Source organism: Phyllostomus hastatus, unplaced genomic scaffold (assembly GCF_019186645.2).
Source record: "Phyllostomus hastatus isolate PE091 unplaced genomic scaffold, TTU_PhHast_1.1 phas_contig_159, whole genome shotgun sequence".
Classification (NCBI taxonomy): Eukaryota; Metazoa; Chordata; class Mammalia; order Chiroptera; family Phyllostomidae; genus Phyllostomus; species Phyllostomus hastatus.
Window position 1 is genome coordinate 16,270,136 of NW_025333640.1, and position 16,959 is coordinate 16,287,094.

Consider the following 16,959-nt stretch of genomic DNA (forward strand, 5'->3'; position numbering starts at 1 on the left):
CTAAAAACATATAAGTGAATCAATTTTTTTCTTCGGGCTGGCAGGATAATTGAAGATAATCGCCTCAGTCGAGTTTCCCCACGAACATTTTCTGGACTAAATTCTCTTATGCTCTTGTAAGTACTAAAATTAAAGCAAATATTTTAATTAAAAGACATGAATAAAAATTACTGCTTTGAGTTTAACAGCATTAAATTTGGAATTGTTAAAACCCTAAAAGGTTTTTCAACTAAAAACCATTGATTAATTATAGTTTGTGAGACTATTTTGTAGTCCTAATTTTTTTAATAAGATTTTCATTGTCTTCTACAATGTCAGCCCATCTAAACTGAATACAGCCTCATGGTGATATTTTACTAAAACATTCTTAAGCACACGATTACTATCCTACGTAAGTCTTTTTTAAAGGAAACTATCATTCATTTAAAATCACCTCCTTTTCTCTGCCCGCTATTGAAAGGCACAAGCTTTTGTTCATTTACTAATATTACTGCTTCCTCCGTATGACAGATATTTGTCAAATTTTGTCACTAACAAGCACTTAAATACACCACAGAAAAAAATAGACAAGATAATTAGTAGATTTCCATGGTTTCATAAGAATAGTGATAATACCATGTTTGATTTACGTTAAAAAAAGAACTAGGAAAATGTGACCTTTTAAATTTCTTTTCTTTTTCAGGGAACTGATGAATAATGTCCTCACCCATTTGCCTGATAAACCTCTTTGTCAGCACATGCCAAGACTGAATTGGCTGTAAGTTGCTGTATCTTTTCGTATAGAAGTCAACTAACTTTTCTAGTTTTACTCAGTTCTTTTGGATATTAGGTTTTGTAAAATGATGCATTGCTAATATTATATCACATTTTCTCAAATTACTTTAGCATGGTTTTGTTATTAAACATCCCCATTATCTAAACTAACTCTTCTAAACTCTCACCAAAATAAAACATCTCAAAAATAAAAAAAACTTGGAAGCAGAAAGAAGGCAGAAAGAAGGTCATGGTATCTATATAGCAACCCCCCCTTTGACCTGTTCACCTACTAATTTGGTGTGAAAAGATTGAAGTTCCTAAATTCTGCATAATGAGAACATGATACTTACAATTTATTTTTGAAGTCTAATCATAATAGAATATGTATGTTCCATGAAATTTATTACAGAATGGCTTTGCTTGTGGTAATAGGTATCACGCCACCAATTCAGAACTCAATACTCCATAAATTTGACTATTTAAAAAGCAGGTAAATGAAGAAATAAATAAACTAAATAACTATTAAAACATTCGACCAGGAAATGGCATATAGACTGTCCTGTAAAAACTCCCGCTGTTTCTTATTGTGTAGGAAATTATCAAAATTTTTAAGCACACAGTAGATTTAAAATGCCAGCTAAAAGTAGTGGGGGAAGTTAGAGTAAGGAACACTGATTGTTGTAAGAAGGGACAACTATCAACCTGATAATAAAATAGGAGTGAGAAACACTATAAACACCAGACCTACTGGTTTAAAACATACTAGTTTAGAACTACTGAGGGAAGGCAAACACCCCAGAAATCAGTATTTAGTGCAGAGGGCATCTTGGTATTGGCACAGTGTCCTCACTGATGAGAAGTCAAGTCATTAAGGAAACAGAAAATTAAGTTACATACCCTCTGTTTTAATTAAATTTTAGTCCAGATCAGTACATTCATAGGTATGCACGCTCAGTAATCCAAACTTAGTTGTAAAGCAAAATTAGTATTTACATAAGTAAATTAGCAATTAAAAATGCATGCATTGAGACCAGAAGCAAATGTAGGAGCTATTAAGCACATATAATAATAAACTTTCTCTTTGCTTTTAAAAAAGCAGCCATATATACATTTCATATAAAGTGATTAAGATTTGTTGCTAAAGAAGTGGACTTTTTAAAATTTTATTACTAAAATTACCATCTTTAAGTTTTATTTATTTAAAACAACTCACTCCATATGCAGTCCTAATAGTAACTGTTAACCCATTTTTAATGCTAGTAATAATAAGGTTTGCTTTATAAGTATTTATTTCTTTGAAAACTAATTACAATATCTTTACCTTGCCCATGAGCTTTTATTTAGCAAGTATGAACTAGAAAATCTGATAGCTGTATTGGCCAAAAAAAAATTTAACTCTAATTTAGTAGAAAAATACATATAAAATAAAAAATATGATAGCCAAGGTAATATGCTTGCAAAATATATAGCAGAAAACAGATTAAAACCTTTAATAGAGTTCCTTCAAAGTGATTTTAAAAACTGTAAAAACTACAATAAAAGTAGAGAAATTTAAAAAGGAAGAAACAAGCAGTAAATAAGTATATGAACAGATGGGCAATAGTCAAAGGTAAACTGAAGATCAAGAGAATAAAGTAAACTTTTAATATGAGATAAGAGTAAGCAAGTTTATATATGGGTAGAAGAAGCTAATATAAGAGACCCTGGTCATGTAGCCAAGTTGGTTTGAGCTTCATCCCATTATGTCAAGGTTGTAAGTCTGACCCCTAGTCAGGTTATGTGCAAGAACCCACGAGTGCATAATAGGTGGAAGAGCAACTCGATTTCTCCCTCTCTCTGTCTCCCTTCCTCTCTCTCTTTAAAATCAATCAATCTATTGATTGATCAATCAACCAATAAAAGAATTTGAAAATAGAGAAAACAGTGAGGATATATTATGGAGCAAGGTACTAGAAGACATGGAAAAATAAATTATGATACACACAAAGCAATGAAAATGAATGCACCATACTTTCAGTCAACATGGCTCAATTTCAAGAACAAAATTGAGTTACAGTATAAATATTTCTTTAATAAACCAAAAATAGCTTTACCGATATAATACAAATAAATAATACAATAATTAATAAACAATACAAGAATAAATTGTGGGTATCACATACTCATGACTGTAAATCTACTTTTGCCCACCCCTATATATACTTTCTATATATGTAATACATATATCACTTTCCAAGAATATTGCACTTAGGCTATAGACACCCACGAGATGATACTGCTTTCTACCAATAAGAAAGAACTTTACAGTCTACAAAATCATGAGTCCATCAGAGTTCTATGGAGTGACCAGGAGAGGTGACATATGCACAGTGTCCCACCTTCAGCAGAGCACACAGAGTGAACAGTTGGCAGTCACAGAGCACATACAAAGAAAACTCCTAAGACTTTAATATACTTACAAAGGCTAAGTGTGGGCTAGTACAGTATTCTAGAATAACTGGGAACCCCACACTCAGAAGAGTCAGCTACTTCAAACAGGCTGTCTTCCACTGGTCTCCACGAGTTCACAGGGAAGACTGGGAGCAGGTAAGGGAAACAAAGAGAGTCCCTCTTGGTGGCACAGAGGCACAAAACCTCACCTTCTTCTCTAGACTTTCCTTTTGTAAAGCAAAAGCATTAAGTCACTGGGCAAGGGACAAAAAATCCTCCTGCAGCCAGGGAGCAGGCATAGATCCACTGCTTCCTAAGGAGAAGTGGAAGCAACAGCACCCCACCCCAGGGAAGGGGCAGAAAAATGTCCCCAGCCGGGACTTGTGCTGCTACAGAGCGGTAGGTAGAGCTCACTTGTGTTGGGACTTCTAGGGTAGGGGGAAAGCAATGCACAAACAACCCAAATGAACAAGAAATAAATCCATCATCAAATTATAAAGCAATCAACAGAACCAGACCCAGAGATAACTCAGATGTTATAACCTCCAAACAGGGAAATTGAAATATTTATAACTAATAGGTAAATGATATGGTAAAAAAAAATGTGGACAATATCCATGAACACCTGGGACACAACTGCAAAGAGATGGAAGCTATTGAAGAGAATCAAATAATTACTTCTGCAGGCTTAGCAGCAGACTGGACACAACTGAGGAGAGAATCTAGGACCTTGAAGATGGGTCAATAGAAAGCTTTCAATTTGAACCTAAAAGAGGAAAGAGAATAAAATAAAAATGGAACAGAGAATCCAAAAGTTGTGGGATGATGTAAAATTGCCTGAAAAATGTGCAAAGTCACAGAAAAAGGAGAGAAGGAGAATAGAAGAAATATCTGAAAGGATAACAGCCAAGAATTTTCCAAAATTAATATAATGCAACAAACCAGAAACTTCAGAATCTCGGGAACACCCAAGCAGAAGTAGGGAAAAAACTAGGTAAAGTATAGTCAAAATGCTGAAAGTCAGAGACGAAAAAAGAAAACAAAACAAAACCTTAAAGCAACAAGAGAAAACTGAGATGTTACATGCTATAGAATAAAGAGCAAAAATGCCACACTCGTTTTTTAAAAGCTGTTGGACATTGGTTAATTTTGGAGAAAAATAGACTTCAGAACAAGGACTATCACCAGGAGTAAAGAAGGATATCACATAATGATAGAAAAGGATCAATTCAGCAAAAAGATATAATAATTTTAAATGAGTAGGCAGCTTCAAAATGAAAAAGTAAAAACCATAGAACTATCAAGAAAAACACCTAGGAGTCAAGACATGTCATTTAAAACCAACAAATCTCCCAATGTGTGGATATTTGACATTTCTAAGGTGAACATTAATTAAAAGCACATAATTTATCTAAATCACATGGTAGAAGAGAGGTAGAAGAACATAAAGGAAGATGGTATATACTAATTTTTATCATTTTTATAATAGGAAATTAATGAGTATTGCTATTCTCTAAGAATGAGAAAATATAGTGTATTGGGGAAAGTTTTAATTATTCTGGTAATGGATAAAATATGCAAATCCTTCTAATATTAGAAGAAATAATTTTTTAAAAAATCAAACCATTTGTTGAATGTTTTTAATCTGTAAGACCATGTTTTCAAATAGCAGACTAAGATCAGATATATTAGACACTATCAATAAACATGGGTGATCTAAACTTAAACTATTAAAAGAAAAAATGTTTTTCTAATTGACTCATAAAACAAAACTCTACCTAGTACTATTTACAAAAAGAAAATACAACTACAACTAAGTGATTAAGAAATATTAAAACCAAGAGCCTGATCAAAAGTGTGCATGTAGATGCAACCAAAAACAAAGCAGGCATCATATTTTTTATCTAAGTAGAATTCTGGCCCCAATTTGCATTAAACTATACTAACAAGGATACTTCAATGTGATTTCTAATATTACAATGTAATATTACAATGTAATATTAGTTTGCAATTTCTAATAACAATGTAATAAATGATATTACATTATGAGTATATATGCCCCAAATAGATGGACATAACAACCAAAACAGAAGGCAAAATATAGCTACATAAGCAGTAAGAGATAGCAGTCCAAATAAAACCATAAAAGGATATGGAGAACTAAATATCATATTTAATAAGTTAACCCTAATTGGTATACATCAGACTGTGATGTCCTTTCTCAATAACAGAACTGATTTATTGGGGACCAAAATGTGCCCTACTAAAACACTACCTTCAGAAACTTCCCTACATCTAGATCTAGCCATGTGACTAAGCTCTAACTAATGAGGTTGAAAAAGTACTTCTGGGACATCTCCTTAGAAAGAAAAGGCAGACCCTTCTTTTCCTTCCTTATCCAGAACAGAGGAATATTGTGGCTGAGCTTTAGCATTATCTTGGCCCATGAAACTAGGACATGTGAATTGTGACTGTGAAAGATCTGAGCATATAACAACTTTGTGAAACTACCACACCAGCCCTGGGCTGCCTAATTCTAGCTGTTTTTTTTTTCTTGAAAAAAATTCCTTATGTAGTTACGTTGTTATAATTGGGTCTCTGCTATATGTATCTGCACCTAACCCTGAAAGACATAAAACTGCAAATTGAGAATGCCCGAAGAACATTCACCAAAATTGACCATATATTTTAGGACATACACATACACAAACCAAACTCAAGGACACAGATGGAGGGATTAGCCTAAAGCAGGAGAAGGGTCATCTGAGACTAGAAGGAGACCAGGTGCATTCACAGGTAAGTCTATAGATGTCGGGCAGAAAGTCAAGGGCTTTTCCCTCCTTGATCACCTCAATTTTTTCTGTGAAATGGAAGCCAGAAACGTTTAAAAAGTTGGGGGGAACATGGAGGTTAAGGAGGTTTGCATGGTTAGAATGCCACTAGGGGATAAGAGAGAAAATGGAAAAGAACAGGCAAGATTTTTGGTGTTTTTGTTTTGTTATCACTGTTCTACTGGTTTAGAAACCAAATTTTTATTTTTTGGCAAGTTCTGCCATGTATAAAAAGAAAAAGACAATGGTTAGGTTCAGAGGCTCATCAAGTTGGAAAATTGGTCTAGACACAAAGTAAACAAACACCCTTTTCAGCTAAGAGCTGGGAGCTGGGAAGCAAGAAGCAGATTTGTATATCTCAGCTAACATGTATGTTGCAAACCAGATCCCTGCACATCAAGGACTAATGCCTCTCATTTTAGGAAGAATGATTAAACAACTCAAGGTTAAAATAAACTTAAATAAAACTAACAATGTAATAAAAGTCCCTAGTTTATGCCTTTATGCGTATCTCCTACTAATTTTTCAAATTAATGAAATAAATATAATACTAACAAATATAAACACAAGCTTCATAGGAAAAACAAGAAGTTTCATAAGGAGCTAGCAAGAAAAGCACCTAAGGATATTTTGTGAGGCTTAAGAGAGCATCGCCACCTGGTGGTCGATTGGTGATAACAGCAGTAAAATAGGAAAAGGAAACAGGCAGTCTCTGTCACTGATGTACACTGTGAGGCCAAAAGCCTTGGATAAAACTAATGACTTGAATAAAAACAGCAAGGGCTTAGTTTCCAATTTAATAGGATAACAGAAAATTTTCTTTAAAAGAATGTTCTAGACTCAAGATTTGAGATTTTAATACAATACTCTATGTAGCATAGAAATCCTTTCTACAAAATCCTTGAGTTATGGTGTATTGCCTCTGTTAAATATCTATAGTGACGAGAAGCTTCTTCTCTGGGCCAGAAATTGTGAGCTTAAATTTAAAACACTCTGTGTCCTTTAATCAGTACGTCTAATTTTGCAACCTGACGCAACATAGAAAAACCCTATGATGTATTCTGCAGCCTGACTTCAAACATCTCTCTCCTGCTTTGCTCTTCTCTGTTATGAATACGCCCTTTTCTCCAACCGAGTGGATTTCTAGACCCTTTGCATCCAGACCTTCCAGATATACTTTGATTTCTCAACGTCCGTTTTTCATTGCAGTGCCCAGAATAAACCCAACAGTCTCAGATGTAGCCTAACCAGCAGAGTATCGGCCCTTCTTTTACTGCTCCCCGTATTTACCTTACAGATTTTAGTAGCTGTGTCACACTTTAGCTCATATATTTGAGCTGAAATTTATTCCTACAGCTCTGTGTTATATGGTGACCACTAAACTAAGGGTTGGTATACACTGAGGAGATTTAAGGACCAACATTTACTTTTGAAAGTATGTCCCTAACCTCAACTAACTCTGTTCTACAAACTTTCACCATAAACCTAATAATAAAAGAGGGGCAATAAAAGAATACCTTCATGATAACTAGAAGAGAATGATAAAGCATAAAGTTTTTGACAAATTTTGCTGCTCAGACCAGACTCCTGTTGGTGACAGAGTCACAAAGCAGGAGAGTTCAAGTAGGGTCTACTGGAGGGACCCCCAAAACTCTTAGTTATGTTCTCGAGGGTGGGCCCCTTGTAGTACAGGACTCTCTCCCTAGGTGTGTGTTCTGGGAACCCATCTGTAACAGTGTACCAGCTGGCATTGTTGTGAGAGGCTGCATTCAGGTTCAGGGAATTTTTTTTAAGGTTCTTTCAACACATTTGCCCATTTCATGAATGGGTACTTATGAGCACACCTGCCCACACCATGCAGTTTTGACAAAAAATGGGATGACCCCCATGTCCCACCCTCCCTATTCATTCAATCTTGCCCCAAGCAACTTTTTTTTTGTTTCCCTGGATGATGAAAGTCCTCAAAGGGAAGCAATTTGCCAGCATGGAAGAGTGAAACAAAAAATGGCAGAAGCATTAAAAGGCAGCAAAATTGACAAGTTTAAAAACTGTTTTGAGCAGTGGAAAAAATGTTTCTATAAGTGTATCGCATCAAATGGAGAGTGCTTTGGAGTTGACTGAACTTTAAACATGTAAGAATAAATACATAATTTTTATAAGTAAATTTTGGGGTTTTTAGGGTCCCCCTGATATATGCAGCTCCTTGAACTGGGAGTGGGTGGCCAAGGAGAGCCTTTGGGTCTCCCTATGGACTGGCCTGTGTGATGATATAATAAAGCAAACGAGGTTATTTACAGTGGTAAAGGCTATGGAAATTTTTTTCTGGGAAGTATCTAGACAAGGAAGATAAAGGCTAAATATTGTTTTGGTAGTAGCAGCTTCGGCAGGCTACAGCAAAATAGGGTCACACCACGTAGAGCAATGCCATCAGTAACTCTGGACAGATGCTTAATACAGTCCACTATTAAGTCTCTGTTAATAGTGTTCACCATAACAAAAATTTTCGATCTGATTTCTTCTTTTCACATTTCTCAGGATAACATATGTGCCCATATGAATACATGATACAGATGGGATGAATCAAACCGTTCTTACTATAGATCATTAAATCTATATAAACATAATTTTAGCTATTATGTAAGTGGCTACGTATAAGAATCTATGTAAAATAAATAGCATGTGAAAAAAATTTTATTAGAAAGCAAATAATCATCGACCAATTTGTTTCTGCCTATGATTACAATTTAGCTTTACTATCTTTTATTTTTATGTTTCAGGGACATTGAAGGCAACCATATCCACAATTTAAGAAATAAGACTTTTATGTCCTGCAGTAATTTAACTGTTTTGTAAGTAATGTTTTATCCTTTTCAAGTAATGTTATATCTCTTTACAAATGAAACGAATCACTCATGTGACCAGAAACTAGCATAAACATGCATGGTAATTATGGCAACTATTCACTCTCAACTTGAAGTTTTCTGAAACTGAAGCACGGGGCAAAATTACTCAAGTTCAAATTAAGAGTAACCACAGAGTCACAATATACATACATCAGCACAAAAGCAGTATATGTTTGAGGTCTGTTTTTCTCAAACTTAAGAAATACCCATTTAAATGGAAAGAAATCCTCATAGACCACCTAGAATCTGTCCTTGGACCTCACTTTGAGAAAAACATTAAGTCTTAACCTACAAAAATATTTGCTCTTTACAAATTATTACTACAAAGACTGTGGGCACAAAATAATTACAATCAAAATTTTTAAAGAACGCTGCAGAATATTCAACCTTCTGAGTGTGCAATTGTGGACACCAGGATAAAGCTTAGAATGTTATTGAGCATAATGTATCCTTATGCCTCTCTGGCCTATTTTAAAATCACATTCCTCTTCCATGAAAGTAAAGGATTCTGGAGCTTCCTTTAATATAAAAATACATTTATATTATTTTCCATTTATTTAACCTGCCTAATTTTTGGTTTATTTTTCCAAGACAGTGTGTTTTTTTTTCTCAAATTGTGGGTTGCAACTCACAGTGAGTGATGAAAACAATGTAGTATGTTCTTACCATTATTTCTTTACAAATAAAGTTGAACTGAATTGAATAAAAATATCAGAGTGCAATTCAGGTCATTAAATGTATTGTTTCAAGAATCTTGGATTATTTGGTGGTATTTTATGCCCCTAAGTAAAATGCATTTTTTCACTGTGGGGTTACCGTAGAAAAGTTTGAAAACCATCACACTAGAACACATAGGACCCCTGTGCATAGGCAATGCCATAGCAGCAACTGAAACAACAATAATTTTTCTCCAGTTACACCTCCCATCACAACGGATTCGAGGCTCTGAACTATTTGACCGCTTCTGCAGTGAGTTCAGCAGTCTTCAGAGGGAAGATGTTCCATGTCAATCGTGCAACATAGTTCATATTGATTGCCCAAAGGAAACCAAATTCACGTAAAGAATATACACCAAATATATATCCAAAAAAACTTAGAACTTCTCTTTCACTCTACTTGTTTTTGTTTTTCAAGAAACCTCTGCATGAAGAAATTATTTATGAGTTTCCTCTTGGCAAGTGCTTGTGCTTTTCTGGTCCAGAGATATTGGGAGGAGGTGGTAACAGTTTCGAGTGCTGGGAGGAAATAAATCCTAAAGGATGGGATGAGGCCAATTTCTAAGCATGTCACACAATGTTTAAAGAAATGGAAATCCTTTGACTTGTCTGTGTTAGCTCATACACCTGAGATCCGTGCAGAAATGAACTGTCAAGGGTTACAGTCATTCCACATTCCAAGTTAGAGATCTAACTTGGTCCAGCTTAGATTAGACTTCCTTAGACAACTGCACCCTAAATTACATCAACTACCCAATGTATATGAGTGACATCATCCAGTGGGTATTTTGTTAGACAGACATGCTACATCTACTGAAGAGGCTCCCTATGCTCTAGTTGTATGATAATCTGTTCCCAAGAGTTGAGATTTTCACTATTTCCCTTGCAAAGTTCTTCCCTATTTCACTTTAAAATATGAATGTTTTATTTTTATCATTATGAATAGATTTGGAAATTTAAGATTTTTATATATTTGCCTTTGTTTTTGCATACTGTTAATCTCCTTTCTAATAACTCATTTATCAGCTCCCTCAAGAACTCAGCTACAGTGTGTTTCTTTTTACTTTCAGGGTAATGGGAAAAAACAAAATTAATCACCTTAAGGAAAATACTTTTGCACCCCTCCACAGACTAGATGAATTGTAAGTTTGATTAAATATATTGATGAAACTTTTCTTTCTACTGTTTTTAATTCATACTTGTTACACTTATCTGTTGTTATACATGAAGAAATAGTTATTATCTCTTTTCTTAGCACAATTTATATACATCTTGAGCCATGAAGGAATTCCGAGAGCTCATTAAAATGTGCATTAAAGAAAAATGTAAGATAGATATTTGAGGAAAGTGAGGTAAAGGAAACATACATGCAGAGAAAGAATAAAGTTAGGGAAAATTTAATAAATAAAATACATCCTACACCACTCTATTCTATTGCTAGAGGGACCCCAAATTTGTTTTTAAGTTTCCTAAAGAGTTAGGATCCAGAGATCTTTAAAATAAAAAGACTTTACTTTGCTGATTCTGAAACCAAAGAATAATCTTTGATTCATAGAGAAATTGGACACTGCTGTGGGTAACATCCCAACCAACAATAATGAAAGAGAGAGATAAATTAAGTGGTCCTTTTATATGTCACTTAGGATCTAGGCCAACCGTATCCCATTACATGATTTATGATGTAAGAACTATATGTCAGAATTTGCTCTGATAGCCAGCACTCCCACCTGAAACTGTTGAACATGATATATGGAGTTTTAATATTCTAGTGGACTGCTCTAAATCTGTTTTTCACATTGCCTCACTAACATGACTCATGTTTTACTTGGCTTCCCACACAGGGAACTGGAATTGTGCCACCACTTTTGCTTAAATATGAAGCAGGCAGATTCGGTTTATTAGTAGTCTTCTAATTGGGGGTAGAAAGAATAGCTGGTCCCAATATGTGGTATACCTGAAAGTAATACAACATTGTATACTGACTCTACATTAATAAATTTTTTAAAAGGAAGAGCTAGTTGAAAATTAAGCTAGATATCAGATACCCAAGATGAACAAGCATAGTTCTTGTACTCAAAGAACTCATATCTTTCAGAAGAGGAGCACATATATAGAAACAGTTTTAATATGATGTTACATATGCTGCATGTATTGTACGTGCTATGTGCACTATTGAAAGAAGTGTGCACAGGTAGTTTATGGGAGAACAGAGGAGAGAACACCTATATCCTGCCCAAGGAGTGTATAGGATCCAGTGCGTATCAACTGTGAAAGAAATGTGCTCTTGAAAATCCACTTCAATTTCAAAATGATAATAAACCCAAGCAAAATTAAAAATTAAAGCTCCAAACTGTATTTCTACTCTAACATGGAAAGAAGAAAGGAGGGTATGAAGGAAGGAAAAAGAAGAAGCACAACACATACATCAATTGAATTAGAAAACTGTACCTATTAGGACCAGGTCAAATGCCATCAAGTATTTGTCTCTGAGGGAGTGATGAAATGAGACAAAATATTTGTATCATTTCACTCCCTTTTAAAAAACTTTTAGACATCTGATAATTAATATAACTCCATAGCATTGTTAAAGGTGGTACAATGGTTTACTATTCAATTATAGAACAATAAATAAAGTCTCAAGAAAATAACATAACTTTTGCAATTATTTCCCTAGGGATTTAGGAAGTAATAAGATTGAAAGTTTTTCACCACATGTATTTAAGAATCTGAAGGAGCTCTCGAAATTGTAAGACTGATACTAATTTTGTCACTTTGTTTCTTAATTTCTTTTCTGTTTTAAATTGTGATAAAATGTGTGCAAGATAAAATTTACAATTTTAACTATTTTTAAGTGTACAGTTTAGTGGCATTAACTACATTTACATTATTGTATAATCATCACCACCATCTACATGTAGAACATTTTCATCTTCCCAAACTGAAACTCCATACCTGTTAAACAATAATTTCCCAGACCCCCACACACACCAACATCCACCACTTTATGTACTGTCTCTATAAATTTGACTATCCTAGCTACCTCACATAGCCATGGAATCGTACAATATTTGTCCTTTCATAACTGGCTTATTTCACTTAGCAGAATGTTTTCAAAATCCATCTATGTTGTAGCATGTGTCAGAATGTCTGAATATTCTTATTGTAAATACTAGTAATTCATTAATTATTTGTATTTCATTTTATAGTTAATGAATTAAGATTATTTTTTACAATAATAATCTACTGTGTGTATATACCACATTGTGTTTATCCATTCATCCATGATGGACATTTGGATTGTTTCAACCTTTCAGCTATTGCGATTTATGCTACTATGGTTGTACAAATTTCAATTCAAGACCTTGCTTTCAATTCTTTTCTGTATATACCCTCAGAAGTAGAGTTGTGGGATTATACGGTAATTCCATTTTTAATTTTTTTAGGAAACTCCATACTGTTTTCCATAGAAAGTACACCATTTTACATTCTCACTAGCAATGTACAATGGTTCTGATTTCTCCACAGCTTCAATGACACTTTTTATTTTCTATTTTGTTGATAACAGCTAACCTAATGGATATGAAATGGTAGCTCATTGTGTTTTTGATTTTCATTTCCTTAATGATTAATGATATTAAGTATCTTTTAATTTGCTTATTCATTTATCTTTTTTGAAGAACATTTATTCAAATCTTTTATCCATTTTTAATTGTTTTTTGTTGTCATTGTTGAGTTGTAGTAGTTCTTTATATATTTTACATATTAAACTCTTTTCATATATATACTATGCAAATATTTGCTCCCATATTGAAGGTTGCCTTTTCACTCTGTTGATAGCTCCCTTTGATGCCCCAAAGTTTTTAATTTAGTTGTAGTCCAGTTTCTTCATCTTTGCTTTTATTGCCTGTGCTTTGGGGTCATATGCAAGAAATCATTGCCTAACCCAGTATCATGAGTGTTTTCCCAAAGATATTCTTGTAATAGTTTATAGTTTTAGTTTTTATATTTAGGTCTCTGATCTGTTTTGAGTTAATTTTGTAAATGGTGTGAGCCAACAATTTTCAACCATTTTCATCTCATCTCACATACAAACTAATTGCTAAAATTCTGCAGCACACCAAAAAATATATATCTTTTGCAGATCTGACAAAAATTAGGTATAATTTTGATTTATTCACACTGAACAGCCATTGTTGTATTGGCTATTGTTATTTTCTTAATTTGACTATCTAAGGGAAAAGAGGTCAGTGCCCCTGACTAAATAACCAGGTATTGCATGTTTTAAAAATTCTTGTGGCACACTGGTTAAAGAAAGTTTTTGTTTTGGGGTTTTTTGGTTGTGTTTTGTTTTGGGGGTTTTTTGGGGGGATTTTTTTGCATTTGGATATCTATCTAGTTTTCCCAGCACCATTTGTTGAAAAGACTTCCCTTTCCCCATTGGACAGTCTTAGCACCCTTGTTGAAAATCATTTGACTATGTACACAAGAGTTTATTTCTAGGGTCTCTATTCTACTCCACTGTCTATACAGAGGTGGACAAAAGTAGGTTTACAGTTGTGAGTATGCCAAACATGATTTATTCTCCTCTTATTATTTATTAATTACTATATTATTCATTTGTATTACAACTGTAAACCTCCTTTTACCCATCCTTATATATCCATCTTTATGACAATACCAGATGGTTTGTTTACTGTACCTTTGTAGTAAGTTTTGAAATTCAGAAGTCTGAGACCTCCAACTTGGTTCTTTTTCCAGATTATTTTAGCTATTCAGGATCCCTTGAGATTTCACATGAATTTTAGGATTAATTTTTCTATTTCTGCAATATATATTGGTATTTTGCTAGAAATTGCACTGAATCTGTAGATTACTTTGGGTAATAGTGACATCTTAACAATATTAAGTCTTCCAATTCATTAGCACAGAATTTATTGATGTCCTCTTTCATTTCTTTCAGCAACATCTTGTTTTCAAAGTATAAGTCTTTCACAAACTATATTAAGTTTTTTTCTAAGTATTTTGTCCTTTTGATGCTGTTATAAATGGAATTGTTTTCATAATTTCATTGCTGGATTGTTCATTGTTAGTATACAGAAATGGACTTGATTTTTGTGCATTGGTTTTGTATTCAGGAATTTTGATTAACTTACTAGTTATAAAAGTTTGTGTGTGTTCATGTGTGTATGTGCAAAATCTTTAGGGTTTTCTACACATAAGATCATACCATCTGTGAACAGAGATTTTACTTTTCTCTTTCCAATTTGGATGGTTTTTATTTCTTTTTCTTGCTTAATTGCTCTAGCTAGGACTTACAGTACTATGTTGAATAGAAGTGGTAAAAGCAAACATCCTTGTCTTGTTACTGTTTTTAGAGAAAATGCTTTCAACCTTTCACCACTGAGGATGACGTTGACTGTGGACTTTCATATGTGGACTTCATTATGTTAAGATAGTGTCCTTCTATTCCTACCTTGTTGACTTCACTTTTGTTTCTTTTATAGGACTCATTCTTCATTGTCATTCTTCCTCTCTTCTTTCAGTAATCTCCAATCCCCAGCAGCATCCCCTCCCCCACATAACTAATGATCTAATCTAGAAAAAAATTCTTAAAAAGAGAACTTGCCCTGACAAGCTCCCTTTAATCAATTTTTCTTGTTTCAAGGTGTTGTTTGACAAAGATTCTGAAGTTTTTCACATTTAAATTCTGGGGTACTACCACTCTGATCTACCTTTTTTTTCTAGCTAGAGCCTTTTACTTTTCACTTTATGCCTCACAAATTGCTGGTACAACATACCACTCTTTGACATAGAGTTTATGTCAAAAAATATTCCATGTGACTCCATTAATTCAACTTTTGACTAAATAAGATGATATTTGTCTATTATTCATATCACATCTGATCCTAAGCAAAATGTGAAGTAGGTGTGGTTTCTCTCTTGACAACTCCACCTCCATGCTTGTGTCTTAGTGCTCACTCATTCTTTTCTCCTCCTTCTCTCTCTCTCTCTCTCTCTTTCTCTCTCATTCGTGCACACACACACACACACACACACACACACATACACACACAATCATACAGTACTTACTAAAAGCCAGGAACTATTTTAAGTGTTTTATTTCCATTAATTTATTTAAATGTTTAATGTATCCTAAGAGGCATGTGCTATTACTGTGCTCTTATTATTAATGTATAAAAGTAACCCAAAGTCAACAGATATACTTTCTCTCTATTCAAGCAGTTTCTAGAAATGACTTATTGCTGCCTATTTTAAAAAACAGGAATCTTTCCTATAACCCAATCCAAAAACTTCAAGCAAACCAATTTGATTCTCTCATCAATCTCAAGTCTCTGTAAGTATATGCTTATAGCAATGTTTTACCATGAAATTGTTATTTGTATATTAATAGCTAATAAATTATCTAAAATAATATTGATAGAAACTTTTTTCTTTTTTTAAAGATTTTATTTATTTATTTTTAGAGAGGGAAGGGAGGGAGAAAGAGAGAGAAACATCAATGTGCGGTTGCTGGGGGCCGTGGCCTGCAACCCAGGCATGTGTCCTGACTGGGAATCGAACCTTTATTCCAAGATAGAACCTTTGGTTCACAGCCCACGCTCAATCCACTGAGCTATGCCAGCCGGGGCGATAGAAACTTTTAAATCAGCCTTATTCCCAGAATATTAGTTAAGCTCCACAAAACCATATAAGATGAGTGTTTGTTGAACTATAAACAGATAGCTATTAACTTTATCTTATATATGTAAACTAAAAATTAGATAATGATGAATCATTTTGTATTTTTCTATAATCACCCTGAGCTTATATTGGATTGGTTGCTTTGATCCTCTGAAGACATCTACGCATATGTATTTCTCCATTGGCACTGGATTTCTAGGAATTTATATATCCATCTTTATTCCAAGATAGAATATCATGGTTAATATAAATCATTTCTTTCACCACACAAAAAAAAGTCTGTTAGGATCTGACAAGTGCCTTAAAAGATAAGCTTTGCTTCAGTTAATTTGTGTTCCCTCAGTAAAATGACATTCTATTATTAAAAAAACTCTTACTTGAAAATTATTAGAAATGTTTCAAAAATGTAATACTCCTCTATTTTAATGTTGTCTAAAAGATAATGCTTGTTCATTTATTCCACAAATGTTTCTTGAGTAGTTATTATGCACAAAGTGTTGTGCCATGATCTATGAGCACCCAAAAATGCAGACGAGGGAGACAGATAGGGAAGATGTGTGTAACTAACAGGATCGGAAAGGGGTCAGGAAAGGGCCTAGGACAGGCTGAGTGTGAGTGTTT

General features: G+C 34.0%; 1 protein-coding gene across 2 annotated transcripts in view; it reads left to right on the forward strand.

Moving 5' to 3' along the window:
• The window catches only part of RXFP1 (relaxin family peptide receptor 1), a 78,141-nt gene that overhangs the window by 54,261 nt on the left and 6,921 nt on the right, over window positions 1–16,959 (forward strand). For both annotated transcript variants that reach the window (XM_045831286.1, XM_045831287.1), the window contains exons 8-13: window positions 45–116; window positions 683–757; window positions 8,795–8,866; window positions 10,707–10,778; window positions 12,311–12,382; window positions 15,920–15,991. In XM_045831286.1, the coding sequence (XP_045687242.1) occupies window positions 45–116; window positions 683–757; window positions 8,795–8,866; window positions 10,707–10,778; window positions 12,311–12,382; window positions 15,920–15,991 (435 nt within the window). The remainder of the gene's footprint in view (window positions 1–44; window positions 117–682; window positions 758–8,794; window positions 8,867–10,706; window positions 10,779–12,310; window positions 12,383–15,919; window positions 15,992–16,959) is intronic.